At 37.9% G+C, this 16735-nt stretch overlaps 1 protein-coding gene across 22 annotated transcripts in view; it reads right to left on the bottom strand.

The window, feature by feature from the left end:
* The window catches only part of STXBP5L (syntaxin binding protein 5L), a 452700-nt gene that overhangs the window by 186192 nt on the left and 249773 nt on the right, over nt 1-16735 (bottom strand). For all 22 annotated transcript variants that reach the window (XM_078352051.1, XM_078352048.1, XM_035274086.3 and 19 more), the window contains one exon: nt 1435-1589. In XM_078352051.1, the coding sequence (XP_078208177.1) occupies nt 1435-1589 (155 nt within the window). The remainder of the gene's footprint in view (nt 1-1434; nt 1590-16735) is intronic.

The following is a 16735-nucleotide window of genomic DNA, read 5'->3' on the forward strand; positions in this document are numbered from 1 at the left end:
GCACTTACTTAAGGTGTTACATTACTTAAACTTAATGAATCATAGTAATCTTACCCATCTGACCAGATTTTATGCAATTTGACATCAGAGATTAGTTTTATACTTTATCTGTATGCCCAATGAGTTCTTGTAGTACTGAGGCCATAGAATGATTCAATAAATATTTGACAATTAAAAACATAAACAAATTGCCTGTCTTGTAACTTTGGAAATAAAGTGCTACATTGATTATTATTTAATATCAGTTTATCCCATCTTTTTAATATGAGACTAAATAATTTAAAGTTAATACATTTAATAATGGAACTCACAACATATATATTTTTATAGTTTAAGAAGTATGCTCACTTAACCTTCCAGTAGTCATGTGGAGACCATATTATGATTCTCTTTCTACAAATCATAAATAAAACCCATAAATGTAAAGTGACTTGCCCAAGGTCACCTAGCTAGTAAGAGGCAGAGCTAAATCATAACCCCACATATTCTGTCCCCAAATCCAGTGCTCTTTCCCCTAGATCTATATATTCCCTCTTAAAAAATATAGTAGTACATATACACTTACTATGTTGTTGTAACACAACTCATATTTCCTCTCTTAGGAGAGGAAATTTCTCACTTTTTAGATTTCATTAAAATTTTTATTTATTTATTTATTATATTTTTTCAGAGATGGACTTTCACTATGTTGCCCAGACTGGTCTCAAACTCCTGGACTCAAACAATCTGTCTGCCTTGGCCTCTCAAAGTGCTAGGATTACAGGCATGAGCCATCGCATCTGGCCACATTATGAAACTATTTCATTATTAGATTTCATTATACAGATTGTATATAAGTTTAGACAAACTCTTTATAGTCAGGATAATAAAATTATATATGCATTTCTCTTCCCAAAGGCCCTTCTGACTATTCTCAAAATTTTAAAAAGTCATTAACCACACATTTGCAATCCTAGAGTAATCAGAGGTGCTGCTGTTACATCTGAAGCAAAGCCAGATGTGAAACAGATGCAGCAGCACCACTACAGTTCCAGATTACTAATATAAGGTAAGTGCTTTAACTTTGATTGGCTTTGGGATGGAATGGATGGAGCTGGTCTGAGAGAGGCTATTAAGAGACCTGAGTTTCCCCAAGTGATTTCATCCTGGACCCTTATCGGACCCTCCCAGCTCAGCTTCCACCATTTAATCAAAGTTTAAAGCACTTACCTGATATTAGAACCTGCGATTCCAGCATTGCTGTACTACATCTGTCTTATTTCCAGTTTGTCAAGTAGGTACAATTGCAGAACCTGCTCCAGCACCTGCAGCTCACAGTGTTATACCATAGTAGACATCCACTGCCAAAACTGAAAATATTTAACCTTAATTTTGTTAGAAATTTGCCATTTCAAAATGAATTTTTCAACATTAAGTTTCATTTTAGTTACTTACCATTTGGATAGGGTGTTTCACATAAAGTTAGAAATTCAACAATAGGATGATCCATTTCAAGTACTGTAATTGCTTTTCCATGCATGATGGTTAAACTTGGTCTTCTACAAGCTTTGTCATAGGACAGCCCACCAGAGAATATTATGAATGGTTCGCTACAAAGGAGAAAACATTAATGAGACTCAGAAGTCTTTTAACATGACACAAAGTCACAGGACTGAACCTATAAAGAACAGGTTTGTTGTATACCATATAATTTGACAGACAGTAAAAAACTTGCCTGGCTCAAAATTTTTCATTCACTAACCTACTCTTCTACTGTATCCCACTTTCTAGATGTAAATTCTCACTATTAAATTTACTAATGTATCAGTCTAAAGATGTTGGGGAAGTCTGGGGAAAGGCAGTGAGCTTGGAGGGAGGTGGGTGTGCTCACTGACTCTCAAAAGGCATCTTCATATATATTAGTTAGTTCCCAAACTCTAAATCACTATCACTGTAATATTAGTCATGTTAGAATATCAGGATAACTAGCTGGCTTGTGGGGCCTAAAATCTCTATAAGAGAAAATAGACAAATTTTAATATAACATGAAATGTGACAGTGGAAAGCCCAGAATGGCAGAGAGTAAAATAAAAATTGTAGATAATAAAGTTTCTGTCAAAAGAGAGTAAAGATAAAAAGGTGGAGAAAGCTAATATGTAAGAGAATAATAGTTAATCAAAGATAAATTGCCTTTTCTATTTTATTTGTGGTCAATCAGCTCTATATATGTTACTCAACTAACTTTAAACAATATTTTTGTCTTTTGATTTATAAAATACAATTAGATAGCAGAGTGGGGTTAAGATGACTCTAAAACATTATAGCTATCTGAAGATTACAAAATCATTTCAAAATTTTTCATTTTTAATTTCTCAAATCAATACTTATATATCTTTAGTGTATGAGTACAAAAGAAAAAGTGTGTTAGCAGGTAGTATTTTCAAGAAAAAGTAAATGCCAAATTTGAAAATATTGTTTTCTAATTTTTAAAAAAGAACTAGAGGCTTTTATTGTACCAAATTATTTGAGAATATAATGCTCACCTACATAATTCACTTACATTTACATCCTATTTGATAAGCTGAAGAATCTACTTTTCTCTAGAAATCACTCTGTAAGATTTCCTTTTCTCTTCCATTTTGTACTGTGTGTGGCACCAAACATTATCAATGGGATATTTGTTAATCTTATGCTGGTTATATAACCAAAAGGGGGGCTTTTTAAAAAAGGTTCTATCCAAACCTATACGTAAAATGCATGTACTATTTTCTATTTATTATTCTATCTTAATATTATGATGTAAATATTTGAGTTACAAGCAAAATAAGTAAAAATACTTTAACTTATTTTACCTCAGTTGATTTGAGTAATAGTCTTGCACCAGTGATTTGATATGGTAAGTGACCAACCTACTAATGGTGCTACTAAAAAGCACGTTTATTATTTCTATAAAACATATATTTATATTATTTATAAGATTTATCCAGATTTAAAAAGCATTTCTAATATAGTTATTTATGAAATACTATGAAAGATTTTACCTTTGTTTATTGCTTGGTTTTGCAAAAGAAGGCCACAACTTAAGAGTATGTAGTATCTTTTCATAAATATTAAGCTTAACTGTATACTATAAATATTAATAAAGGCCATAAATATCTATTTTTTCTTGTGTAAAAGTAGGTGAATTTATTCTCATCCCCTAATACTAATCCCAACATAGAATAAGGAATAATTTACCTCCCCTGCTTTTTTGTATATACATTGGAAGTAGGTCCTCTCCAATATTGAAAGGAAGTAAAACCTCTTCTGCTCTAATTATGACTCCGCATCAGAATACTCTGGGTCTGAAGTTAGTTGTTAATATATATGCATTTCTCTATAAATTACTGAGTGATTGAATAAAAAGTTATTTCCTCAGGAAAGTGCTCAGGGAACCACTCATTGCTAACTGTACTAAATATTTAATTATCACATTTAGTCCTCATAAGTTATGTCCTCATTTTATTAATGAGGTTAAATAACAGCTAAGAAGCAACATTTAAGGAAAATTGAAATCTATCAGACTCCAAAGCCTATGCTTCTAAACACCTCTATATATTGCCTTTAGTAATAAATAGCTACAATTTACTGAATGCTTACCATGTGGCATATATTGTGCTATGTGTATATATAAAGTAAATTTTGTGTAATCCTCATTACAACTTTGATGAAGAAAGTACTGTTAGTCCCATTTATACATAAGGAATCTTACGTATATTAAGATTATGTAAGATTAATGCAGATTAAACTTGTTTCAGAGTCAAGCAGCTAGTGAGTACCAGGACAAAGATTCAAAACCAGACTCAAAAGCCCACATTTTTCATTTTTAGTTTAATGTTTCCCAAAGTGTGGAATACAATTTGGTAGTTGTTCAACATTAAAACATTAAATTTGATAATTTGATAAGCACTTGCAAAACTGTATCTCCGTTTAGAAATTTTGCATTTCATGGCATATGTTAAAAATTCTGAGAAATCATAAGGTAAACAATCCAATTTACTTTTATAGAATTTGTAATTTCTCAAATTTATTAGATTACAGATCCTTTTTATTCCATGAATATCATTAGTGGTCAAAGGAACACAGTTGCTTGATAATGCTGTACCACACTAAATGTTGTACCGCACTAAACTGTCTCAGGTGTTACCTAACACAAAGATTCTATTAAGGAATTCCTGAATCAGATAGATTCTTATGAAAGAAATAAATAACCATATACTTGAAATGTCCTTAAACTTAAAGAAAGCATTAACAAAAAATAACAAATTATGAATAGAAAACTTGGATGAATCTCAAAGGCATTCTACTGAGTGAAAGAAGCTAGGCTTAAAAGGTTACATAATATATAATTGCATTTATATAACAGTCCTCAAAAGACAAAACTATAGTGACAGAGAACAGATCAGTGGTTGCTAAGCTTTGGGAGTTGGGGAGAGGAGTGACTGTAAAGGAACACAATAGGAGAGTTGTAAGAAATGATGGAAATATTCTTTATTCTTATTGTGGTGGTAGTTTTAGAAATCTATACATGTGTTTAAAAACATGAAACTGTACACCAAAAGAAAAAGTTAATTTTACTGTACATATAATTTGTAAAATACATAAAATAAACAGGATTAAAGTTTTGTCCCAATGAAGGCAACAAGATTAAACAAGTTGTCTAACATAATAAATATTAAATGCTAACATACATTGAGTATTTATGATACTGTAGGCATCACATGGAGAAGTTTACATGCACTCTTTTATTTAAACCTTATCACATCCCAGTGAGATAATTACTCCATTTAACAGATGGGTATATTGAAGTTTAGAGAATTTAATTATACATAAAGCCTATTAGTTGGCTGCCATGATAGGAACAGATTAAAAGACTACCAGAAAATAACTTTCTTTAGCTTCAGAAAACCTAATAATTCTAGTGGTAGTTGGTATATAAATCAATATTCCTTTCTTGAAAAGGATAAAACTATTAAGCCTGGAGCCCATCTTAGTTGGAGTGTCAGTAAGCATATTGGTGATTGGGGACAAATAATTCCCATATACATGTCTGTTTATCCCTGAAAATGTAAAGCAAGTCTGTGAATGGTTGGTCTGCAATAAAAGCAAAAAGAAAATACATCCCTTATATGTGCTACCTATGCAGTCCAGTAAGAGACCCTATTGCTGCAGCTTATATGGTAGAGCTCTTCCTAAGTTTCCTGTTTCTGTGACGGCCATCCTGATTTTTAACTGTACAGTTTCTGCTGTGTAATAGGTAGAGCAGAGCTATAGCTATGTAATTCCTCTTCCTAACTGTGACCTATTTTACTGTGGCATAAATTTTAGTACTCTTAACCTCACTGCCCCTCTGCTTTTTAACCTCCTTGTGTGCTAAGCTCCAGAGGTGACTTTTCTAATAAAGTAGTAATCACAAAAAATAGAAGCAATTTATTAATGTACACAAGTAAATGGGATGACAGTAATTATGATCAATAAGATTATTTTGCATTAAAAATATGAATAATTACTTTACACATAGCTGGGTTATCATTGACTAGAAAAAAGTTAAGAATACTTGAATACTTTAAACAACATGGAATAATGATGACAATAGTAATAGTAACATATTTATTAAGAAACCCACTATGTATCTTCATCAAACGGAGGACACTGAATGCTCTATCCATTATTTCACTTAATTCTCATGAATATCATAGTGAGATAGGTACTGTTGATAAGAAAACTAAACTTTAAAATTTTAATTAAAATTTTTAAGGTCACATAAGTATCTTACTTCAAAGCCAGTGATTTTAATTATTATTTTACTTTGCCTTAACTTGAGTTTCTGATTTCTAAAAATATGTTCTCTTCACTTTCATCTCTTCCTTCCTTTGCTTGGCATCATCTGATCATCCATAAAGTCCCATCTCAGGCATCTCCTTGCCAAATAATTTTCCTGATCTCTCTTCAGCTTCTCCTCCCTACTCCCCTCAAGGCTGGCGTAGGCACTCTTTTTGTGTGCTCCCACAGCATATCTCTATAACAGTAACTTCCATGTTGTATAGAAACCAACAGTTGGGCCGGGCGCGGTGGCTCAAGCCTGTAATCCCAGCACTTTGGGAGGCCGAGGCGGGTGGATCACGAGGTCAACAGATCGAGACCATCCTGGTCAACATGGTGAAACCCCGTCTCTACTAAAAATTACAAAAAATTAGCTGGGCACGGTGGTGCGTGCCTGTAATCCCAGCTACTCAGGAGGCTGAGGCAGGAGAATTGCCTGAACCCAGGGGGCGGAGGTTGCGGTGAGCCGAGATTGCGCCATTGCACTCCAGCCTGGGTAACAAGAGCGAAACTCCGTCTCCAAAAAAAAAAAAAAAAAAAAAAAAAAAAAAGAAACCAACAGTTTATGTCCTTGCCTCTACTGCTAGAACATAATAAATTCTAAAGCATCTCATTTCAGAACATAAAACAAATCACATAGCACAGGGTATACAGTAATAACTAATAAACGTTTTAACTGAATTAAACTGAATACTGTTGAGCATCTTATAGAAATTTATTTTTTAAAAGACCTCTGAACAACAAAATAGATGTTATAAAGTCCATGCATATATACTTTGTCATGAAAGAACCTCTCAGGCTTTTATATGAATCTATTTGCTCTCATGTTACAAATTTGACTTTCAAGTTTCTTAGTCTATAGAAAATCAAAGACTAGATAAAAGTAGACAACACAATAAAAATTATAAGAAATTCTCATGCCCCAAAACTGAAGGAAAGAGAAAAGATTTTTTAAAATACATAAAAGTGAAGCAGAATCTTCACTGGCAAGATGACTGAATAGGAACAGTTCCGGTCTGTAGCTCCCAGCTAGATTAACGCAGAAGGTGGGCGATTTCTGCATTTCCAAATGAGGTACCTGGCTCATCCAGTTAGGACTGGTTAGTAAGTAGATGTAAACCACAGAGGATGAGCTGAAGCAGGGTGGGGCATTGCCTTACCTGGGAAGTGCAAGGGGTCAAGGAATTCCCTCTGCTGACCAAGGGAAGCCACAAGGGACTGTGCCATGAGGAATGATGCATTCTGGCCCAGATACTCTGCTTTTCTCATGATCTTCACAATCTGTACAGCAGGAGACTGCCTTGGGTGCCTACACCACTAGGACACCACGTTTCAAGCACAAAACTGGGCGATCATTTGGGCAGACACTGAGCTAGCTGTAGTTTTTTGTTTTTTGTTTTTTTCCATACCACAGTGGTATTGGAATACCAGTGAGACAGAGCTCCGTTGAAAAAAGGAATGAAACCAGGGAGCCAAGTGGTCTAACTCAGTGGATCCTACCCTCACAAAGCCCAGCAAGCTAAGATCCACTGGCTTGAAATTCTTGCTGCCAGCATAGCAGTCTGAAGTTGACCTAGGATGCTCAAGGTTCGTGGGGGGAGGGGCCTCTGCCATTATTGAGGCTTGAGTAGGCAGTTTTCCCCTCACAGTATAAACAAAGTCACTGGGAAGTTCAAACTGGGCAGAGCCCACCACTGCTCAGCAAAGCCACTGTAACCAAACTGCCTCTCTAGATTCCTCCTTTCTGGGCAGGACACCTCTGAAAGGAAGGCAGCAGCCCCAGTCAGGGGCTTATAGATCAAACTCCCATCTCCCTGGGACAGAGCACCTGAAGGAAAGGGCGGCTATAGGTGCAGCTTCTGTAAACTTAAACATTCCTGCCTGCCAGCTCTGAAGAGAGCAGCAGATCTCCCAGGACTCTGCTTGAGCTCTGCTAACAGACAGACTGCCTCTTCAAGTGAGACCCTGAGGCCTGTGCCTCCTGACTCGGAGACACCTCCCAGCAGGGGTCGACAGACAACTCATACAGAAGAGCTCCAGCTGGCATCTGGCAGATGCCCCTCTGGTACAAAGCTTCCAGAGGAAGGAGCAGGCAGCACTCTTCACTGTTCTGCAGACTCTGCTGGTGATACCCAGCCAAACACGGTCTGGAGTGGACCTCCAAAAAACTCCAGTAGAGGGACCTGTTAGATGGAAAACTAACAAACAGAAAGGAATACCATCAACATCAACCAACATCAACAAAAAGGACATCCAGACAAAAACGCCATCCGAAGGTCACCAGCAACAAATATCAAAGGTAGACAAATCCACAAAGATGAGAAAACACCAGCACAAAAGATCTGAAAATTCCAAAAACCTGAATGCTTCTTCTCCTCCAAAGAATCACAACTCCTTTTCAGCAAGGGAACAAAACTGGAGAATGAGTTAGACAAAGACAGAAGTGAGCTTCAGGAGGTGGGTAATAACAAATTCCTATGAGCTAAAAAAGCATGTTCTAACCGAATTCAAGGATGCTAAGAACCTTAAAGAAAGATTAGAGGAATTGCTAACTAGAATAACCAGTTTAGAGAAGAATATAAATGACCTGATGGAGCTGAAAAGCACAGCAAAAGAACTTCATGACATATACACAAGTATCAATAACCAAATTGATCAAGCAGAATAAAGCCTATCAGAGACTGAAGATCAACTTAATGATATAAAGTGTGAAGACAAGATTAGAGAAAAAAGATGAAAAGGAACAAACAAAGCTTTGAGAAATATGAGACTATGTGAAAAGCCCAAACCTATATTTAATTGGTGTACCTGAAAGTGACAGGGAGAAGGAAACCAAGTTGGAAAACACCCTTCAGGATAATATCCTGAAATTAATATTCCAGTAAAGAGGAGAACTTCCCCAACCTAGAAAGACAGGCCAAAATTCAAATTCAGGAAATACAGAGACCACCGCAAAGATACTCCTCAAGAAGAGCAACCCCAAGACAAATAATTGTCAGATTCATCAAAGTTGACATGAAGGAAAAAGTGTTGAGAGCAGCCAGACAGAAAGGTTGAATTACCCACAAAAGGAAGCTCATCAGACTAACAGTGGATCTCTATGCAGAAACACTACGAGCTAGAAGAGAGTGGGGGCCAATATTCAATACTGTTAAAGAAAAAAAATTTCTTTTCTTTTTTTTGTTTTCTTGTTTTGTTTTGTATTAAAATATTTTATTGCACTTTAGGTTTTGGGGTACATGTGAAGAACATACAAGAATGTTGCATAGGTACATACATGGCAGTGTGGTTTGCTGCCTTCCTCCCCATCACCTATATCTGGCATTTCTCACCACGCTATCCTTCCCAAACTACCCACGCCCACTGTCCCTCGCCTAGTTCCCCCCCAACAGACCCCAGTGTGATGCTCCCTTCCCGGTGTCCATGTGTTCTCATCGTTCAGTACCACCTATGAGTGAGAACATGTGGTGTTTGATTTTCTGTTCTTGTGTCAGTTTGCTGAGAATGATGGTTTCCAGGCTCATCCATGTCCCTACAAAGGACATGAACTCATTGTTTTTTTGTGGCTGCATAGTATTCCATGGTGTATATGGTCCACATTTTTCCTGTCCAATCTATCATCGATGGGCTTTTGGGTTGGTTACAAGTCTTTGCTATTGTAAATAGCAAAGTGTTGCAATGAACATTTGTGCACATGTGTCCTTATAATAGAACACTTTATAATTCTTTGGATATATACCCAGTAATGGGATTGCTGGGTCAAATGGAATTTCTATTTCTAGGTCCTTGAGGAATCGCCACACTGTCTTCCATAATGATTGAACTAATTTACATTCCCACAAACAGTGTAAAAGTGTCCCTATTTCTCCACATCCTCTCCAGCATCTGTTGTCTCCAGACTTTTTAATGATTGCCATTCTAACTGGCATGAGATGGTATCTCAATGTAGTTTTGATTTGCATGTCTCTAATGACCAGTGATGATGAACATTTTTTCATATGTTTCTTGGCCTCATATATGTCTTCTTTCATAAAGTGTCTGTTCATATCCTTTGCCCACTTTTGAATGGGCTTGTTTTTTTTTTTTTAATTGTAAATCTGTTTTCAGATTCTGGATATTTGCCCTTTGTTTGTTGCAGATTCTGGATATTAGCCCTTTGTCAGATGGGTAGATTGCAAAAAATTTTTCCCATTCTGTTAGTTGCTGATTCACTCTAATGACTGTTTCTTTTGCTGTGCAGAAGCTGTGGAGTTTGATTAGGTCTCATTTGTCTATTTTGGCTTTTGTTGCCAATGCTTTTGGTGTTTTAGTCATGAAGTCCTTGCCTATGCCTATGTCATGAACGGTTGTGCCTAGATTTTCTTCTAGGGTTTTTATGGTGTGGGGTCTTATGTTTGTCTTTAATCCATCTGGAGTTAATTTTAGTGTAAGGTGCCAGGAAGGGGTCCAGTTTCTGCTTTCTTCACATGGATAGCCAGTTTTCTCAACACCATTTATTAAACAGGGAATCCTTTCCCCATTGCTTTTCTCAGGTTTGTCAAAGATCATCAGATGGTTGTAGATGTGTGGTGTTGCCTCTGAGGCCTCTGTTCTGTTCCATTGGTCTATATCTCTGTTTTGGTACCAGTGCCATGCTGTTTTGCTTACTGTAGCCTTATAGCATAGTTTGAAGTCAGCTAGCATGATGCCTCCAGCTTTGTTCTATTTGCTAAAATTGACTTGGCTATGTGGGCTCTCTTTTGGTTCCATATGAAGTTGAAGGTGGTTTTTTCCAGTTCTGTGATGAAGGTCATTGGTAGCTTGATGGGGATAGCATTGAATCTGTTCATTACTTTGCACAGTATGACCATTTTCATGATATTGATTCTTCCTAACCATGAGCATGGAACATTTCTCAATCTGTTTGTGTCCTTTCTTCTTTTGTTGAAGAGTGGTTTGCAGTTCCCCTTGAAGAGGCCCTTTACGTTCTTTGTTACTTGTATTACTAGGTACTTTATTCTCTTTGTAGCAATTGTGAATGGCAGTTCATTCTTGATTTGGCTCTCTTTAAGTCTGTTATTGGTGTATAGGAGTGTTTGTGACTTTTGCACATTGATTTTGTATGCTGCGATTTTGCTGAAGTTGCTTATCAGTTTCAGGAGATTTTGGGCTGAGATGATAGGGTCTTCTTAATATACAATCATGTCATCTGCAAATAGAGACAATTTGACTTCCTCCTTTCCTAATTGAATACCCTTTATTTCTTTTTCTTGCCTGATTGCTCTGGCGAGAACTTCCCATATTATATTGAATAGGATTGACGAGAGAGGGCATCCTTGTCTAGTGCTAGATTTCAAAGGGAATGCTTCCAGTTTTTGCCCATTCAGTATGATATTGGCTGTTGGTTTGTCGTAAATAGCTTTTATTATTTTGAGATATGTTTCACCAATACCTAGTGTATTGAGAGTTTTTAGCATAAAGGGCTATTGAATTTTGTCAAAGTCCTCTGCATCTATTGAGATAATCATGTGGTTTTTGCCTTTGGTTCTGTTGATGTGGTGAATTACGTTTATAGACTTGTGTATCTTGAACCAGCCTTGTATCCCTGGGATGAAGCCTACTTGATCATGGTGGATAAGCTTTTTGCTGTGCTATTGCAATCGATTTGTCAGTATTGTATTGAATATTTCTGCATCTAGGTACATCATAGATATCAGCCTGAAGTTTTCTTTTCTTGTTGAGTCTCTGCCGAGTTTTGGTATCAGGATGTTTTTGGTCTCATAAAATGAATTGGGGAGTATTCCCTCCTTTTGGATTGTTTGGAATAGTTTCAGAAGGAATGGTATCAACTCCTCTTTGTAAGTTTGGTAGAATTTGGCTGTGAACCCATCTGGACGTGGGCTTTTTTTGGTTGGTAGGCTATTAATTGCTACCTCAACTTCAGCCCTTGTTATTGGTCTATTCAGGGTTTCAACTTCTTCCTGGTTTAGGCTTGGGAGGATTGTCCAGGAATTTATCCATTTCTTCCAGGTTTACTAGTTTGTGTGCATAGAGTAGTTTGTAATAATCTCTGATGGTGGTTTCTATTTCTGTGGAATCTGCGGTGACATCTCCTTTATCATTTTTTATTGCATCTATTAGATTATTCTTTCTTCCCTTTTGTATTAATTGGCTAGTGGTCTATATTGTTGATCTTTTCAAAAAACCAGCTCCTGGGATTTATTGATTTTTTGAAGGTTTTTTTTTTTTTTTTCCTGTGTCTCTATCTCCTTCAGTTCTGCTCTGATCTTAGTTAATTCTTGTCTTCTGCTAGCTTTCGAGGTTTTTTGATCTTGCTCCTCTAGCTCTTTCAATTTTTAAAATGGTGTCAATTTTAGATCTTTCCTTGCTTCTTATATGGGCATTTGTTGCTATATATTTTCCTCTAGACACTGCTTTAAATGTGTCCCAAAGATTCTGGTATGTTGTATCTTCATTCCGACTGGTTTTGAAGAATATCTTTATATCTGCTTTCAGTTCATTATTTATCCAGCCAACATTCCAGAGCCAGTTGTTCTGTTTCCATGAAGTTGTGTGGTTCTGAGTTAGTTTCTGAATTCTGAGTTCTGATTGCACTGTGGTCTGAGAGACTGTTTCTTACGACTTCCTTTCTTTTGCATTTGCTGAGGAGTGATTTACTTCCAATTATGTGGTCAATTTTAGAGTAGCTGTGATATATATTCTGTGGATTTGGCAAGGAGAGTTCTGCAATATCTATTAGGTTTGCTTGGTCCAGTCTGAGTTCAAATCCTGGATATCCTTGTTAATTTTCTGTCTCGTTCATCTGTCTAATATTGACAGTGGAGTGTTAAAGTCTCCCATTATTATAGTGTGGGAGCATAAGTCTCTTTGTAAGTCGTTAAGAACTTGCCTTATATATCTGGGTGCTCTTGTATTGGGTGTGTATATGTTTAGAATCATTAGCACTTCTTGTTGCATTGATCCTTTTACCATTATGTAATTGTTCTTCTTTGTCTCTTTTGATCTTTGTTGGTTTAAAGTCTATTTTATCAGAGACGAGAATTGCAACTCCTGCTTGTTTTTGCTCTCCATTTCCTTGGTAATTCTTCCTACATACCTTTATTTTGAGCCTGTGCATATCCTTGCATGTGAGATGGGTTTCCTGAATACAGCACACTGATTGGTTTTGTCTTTTTGTCTGATTTGCCAGTCTGTGTCTTTTGATTGGGGCATTTAGTCCATTTACATTAAGGATTAATATTATGTGTAAATTTGATCCTGTCATTTTGATGCTAGCTCGTTGTTTTGCCTGTTAGTTGATGCAGTTTCTTCATTGTGTCCATGCTCTTCATTATTTCGTATGTTTCTGGAGTGGCTGGTACTGGTTGTTCCTTTCTATGTTTAGTGCTTCTTTCAGGAGCTCTTGTAAAGCAGGTCTGGTGGTGATGAAATCTCTGGGTAATTGCTTGTTCATAAAAGATTTTATTTCTCCTTCACTTATGAAACTTAGTTTGGCTTGATATGAAATTCTGGGTTGAAAGTTCTTTTCTTTAAGGATGTTGAATATTGGCCCCCACTCTCTTCTGGCTTGTATGGTTTCTGCTGAGAGATCACTGTTAGTCTGATGGGCTTCCCTTTGTGGGTGACCCGACCTTTCTCTCTGGCTCCCCTTAGCATTTTCTCCTTCATTTCAACTCTGGTGAATCTGACGATTATGTGCCTTGGGGTGGCTCTTCTTGAGGAGTATCTTTGTCATGCTCTCTGTATTTCCTGGACTAAAATATTGGCCTGCCTTACTAGGTTGGGGTAGTTTTCCTGGATAATAACATGAAGAGTATTTTCCAGCCTGGATTGATTCTCTCCATCACATTCAGGTACCTCATATCAAACATAGATTAGGTCTTTTCACATAGTCCCATATTTGTTGGAGGCTTTGTTCATTTCTTTTTGCTCTTTTCTCTCTAATCTTGCCTTCTCATTTTATTTAATTAGTTGATCTTCGACCTCTGATATCTTTTCTTCCACTTGGTCGATTCAGCTACTGAAACTTGTGTATGCTTCATGAAGTTCTCATGTTGTGTTTTTCAGCTCCATCAATTCATTTATATTCCTCTCTAAGCTGTTTATTCTCATTAGCATTTCGCCTAACCTTTTTTCAAGATTCTTAGTTTCTTTGTATTGGGTTAGAACATGTTCTTTTAGCTTAGAGAAATTTCTTAATACCCACCTTCTGAAGGCTGTTTCTGTCAATTCATCAGACTCATTCTCCATCCAGCCTTGTTCCCTTGCTGGTGAGGAGTTGTCATCCCTTGTAGGAGGAGAGGTATTTTTGTTTCAGGTATTTTCATCCTTTTTGCACTGGTTTCTTCCCATCTTTGTGGATTTATTTACCTGTGGTCTTTGTAGTTGGTGACTTAAAGATGGGATCTCTGAGTGAATATCCAGTTTGTTGATGATGAAGTTATTTCTTTGTTTCTTAGTTTTCCTTTTAACATTCAGGCCCCTCTGCTGTAGGACTGCTGGAGGTCCACTCCAGGCCCTGCTTGCCTGGGGATCACCTGCAGTGGCTGCAGAACTGTAAGGGTTGCTGCTAGTTTCTTATCCTGCTATCTTTGTCCCAGAAGGATACCCACCAGATGTCAGTCTGAGTTCTCCTTTATGAGGTGACTTTGGATATATGGGGTCAGGCAGCTGCTTGAGGAGACTGTCTGTTCTTTATAGGAACTCAAGTGCTTAGCTGTGAGCTCCATTGTTTCATTCAGAGCTGCTGGGCAGCTATGTTTAAGTCTGCCACAGCAGAACTCATAACCACCTTTTTTTCCCCAGGTGCTCTGTCCTGGGAAGGTAGGGCTTTATTTGTAAGTTTCTGTTTGTGCTGCTGCTTTTCAGGGCTGCCCTGCCCAGTAAGGAGGCAGCCTAGTCACAGTCTGCCAGCAGAGGCTTTGCTGAGCTGCTGTGGGCTCCAACCAGCTGCTGTATAAACTTCCCTGCAGTCCTGTTTATAGGGGTATAGTCAGAACTGCCTTGGCCATTGCAGCCCACTTCTGTAACGGTGGACTCTCTCTGTAATGAGGGACTGCCTCAGCAATGGCAGGCTGCCTCGGTAGTGGTGGACTGCCTCGGTAGTGGTAGACTGCCTTGGTAATGGCAGACGCCTCTCCCCATCAGAGCTGGACCGTCCTGGTTTCAGCTCTGCTTGCTGTGAATCTCTCAATCCAGAGCATTTCAGATTGCTGGTCTTTGTGGGTGTGGGACCAACTGAGCCTGATCACCTGGCTCCATGCCTCAGACCCCTTATTTTTTTCAGTTGAATTGGTTACTCTGTCTCTGAGGCATTCCAGCCACCAGTTCGAAAGGTGCCCAGATTTGTGTGAGATTTTATGTAGATGAAAGAGCCGCACTTGGGACTTGTGGTGCTTTTCCACCCAGGAATCTCCTGGCCTGGCTCCCTGTTTCAGTCCCTTTTTTTTTTTGAGATGGAGTTTTGCTCTTGTTACTCAGGCTGGAGTGCAATGGCGCGATCTCGGCTCACCGCAACCGCCTTCTGGGTTCAGGCAATTCTCCTGCCTCAGCCTCCTGAGTAGCTGGGATTACAGGCATGTGCCACCATGCCCAGCTAATTTTTTGTATTTTTAGTAGAGACGGGGTTTCACCATGTTGACCTCAATCTGTTGACCTCATTATCCACCTGCCTCGGCCTCCCAAAGTGCTGGGATTACAGGCTTGAGCCACCACGCCAGGCCCTCAGTCCCCTTTTATGAGTTGAATGGGCAACTCTGTCTCCTAGGCATTCCAGTCACCTGTTGAAATGGTGCCTGGTTCTGTGTGATTTCCATGTGGCAACCCACTGTGCTGGCTGAAACAGCAATGCTACAGATTCATGGAGATTTTTCACTCAGGAATGATTTTTCACTCTGGCTCCCAGTTTTCATCCTCTTTTTATCAGTTGAATGGGTGCCTCTGTCTCCCAGGCTCTCCAGTCACCAGCTGAAATCGTGCCGGGACCCGTGTGAGTATTTTGACTGGAGACATGCCATGCTGGCCAAAACAGCTGTGCTGGCAACTTGTGGGGCTCCTCCACCCAGGAATCTCCTGGTCTATGGGCAATAAAAATCCTTCTGGAAATGTGGCATCCACTCACCCTCTGCGCTCTCACTGGGAGCTGCAATCCAGAGCTGCTGCTAATCAGCAATCTTGGATCCCTCCTCAAGAAAAGAATTTTCAACCCAGAATTTTTCATCCAGCCTAAGCTTCATAAGTGAATAAAAAATAAAATCCTTTACAAACAAGCACATGCTGAGAGATTTTGTTACCACCAAACCTGCCTTACAAGAGCTCCTGAAGGAAGTACTAGATATAGAAAGAAAAAACCAGTACTAGCCACTGCAAAAACATACCAACCTGTAAAGATCGTCAACACTATGAAGAAACTGCATCAACTAATGGGCAAAATAACCAGCTAGCATTATAATGAAAGGATCAAATTCACACATAACAATATTAACCTTAAATGTAAAAACCTAAATGCCCCAATGAATAGACACAGACTGGTAAATTGTATAAAGAGTCAAGACCCATTAATGTGCTGTATTCAGGAGACCCATCTAATTGGCAAACACACACAGAGGTGCAAGATAAAAAATAGAAGAAAATTTACCAGGCAAATGGAAAGCAAAAAAGCAGGTGTTGCATGACTAGTCTCTTATAAAACAGACTTTAAATCAACAAAGATCAAAAAAGACAAAGGGCATTACATAACAGTAAAGGAATCAATGTAACATAATTTAAATATAAGATAATATTTTACTTAATATTATTCTTTTCTTCATTTTCTAATATCTTAAAATTCAGTACTTTTTATTACATTAATATACATAACTTTATCTTTCCAACAAACTATAATCTTCTAACTTCA

Source organism: Callithrix jacchus, chromosome 15 (genome assembly GCF_049354715.1).
Source record: "Callithrix jacchus isolate 240 chromosome 15, calJac240_pri, whole genome shotgun sequence".
Classification (NCBI taxonomy): Eukaryota; Metazoa; Chordata; class Mammalia; order Primates; family Cebidae; genus Callithrix; species Callithrix jacchus.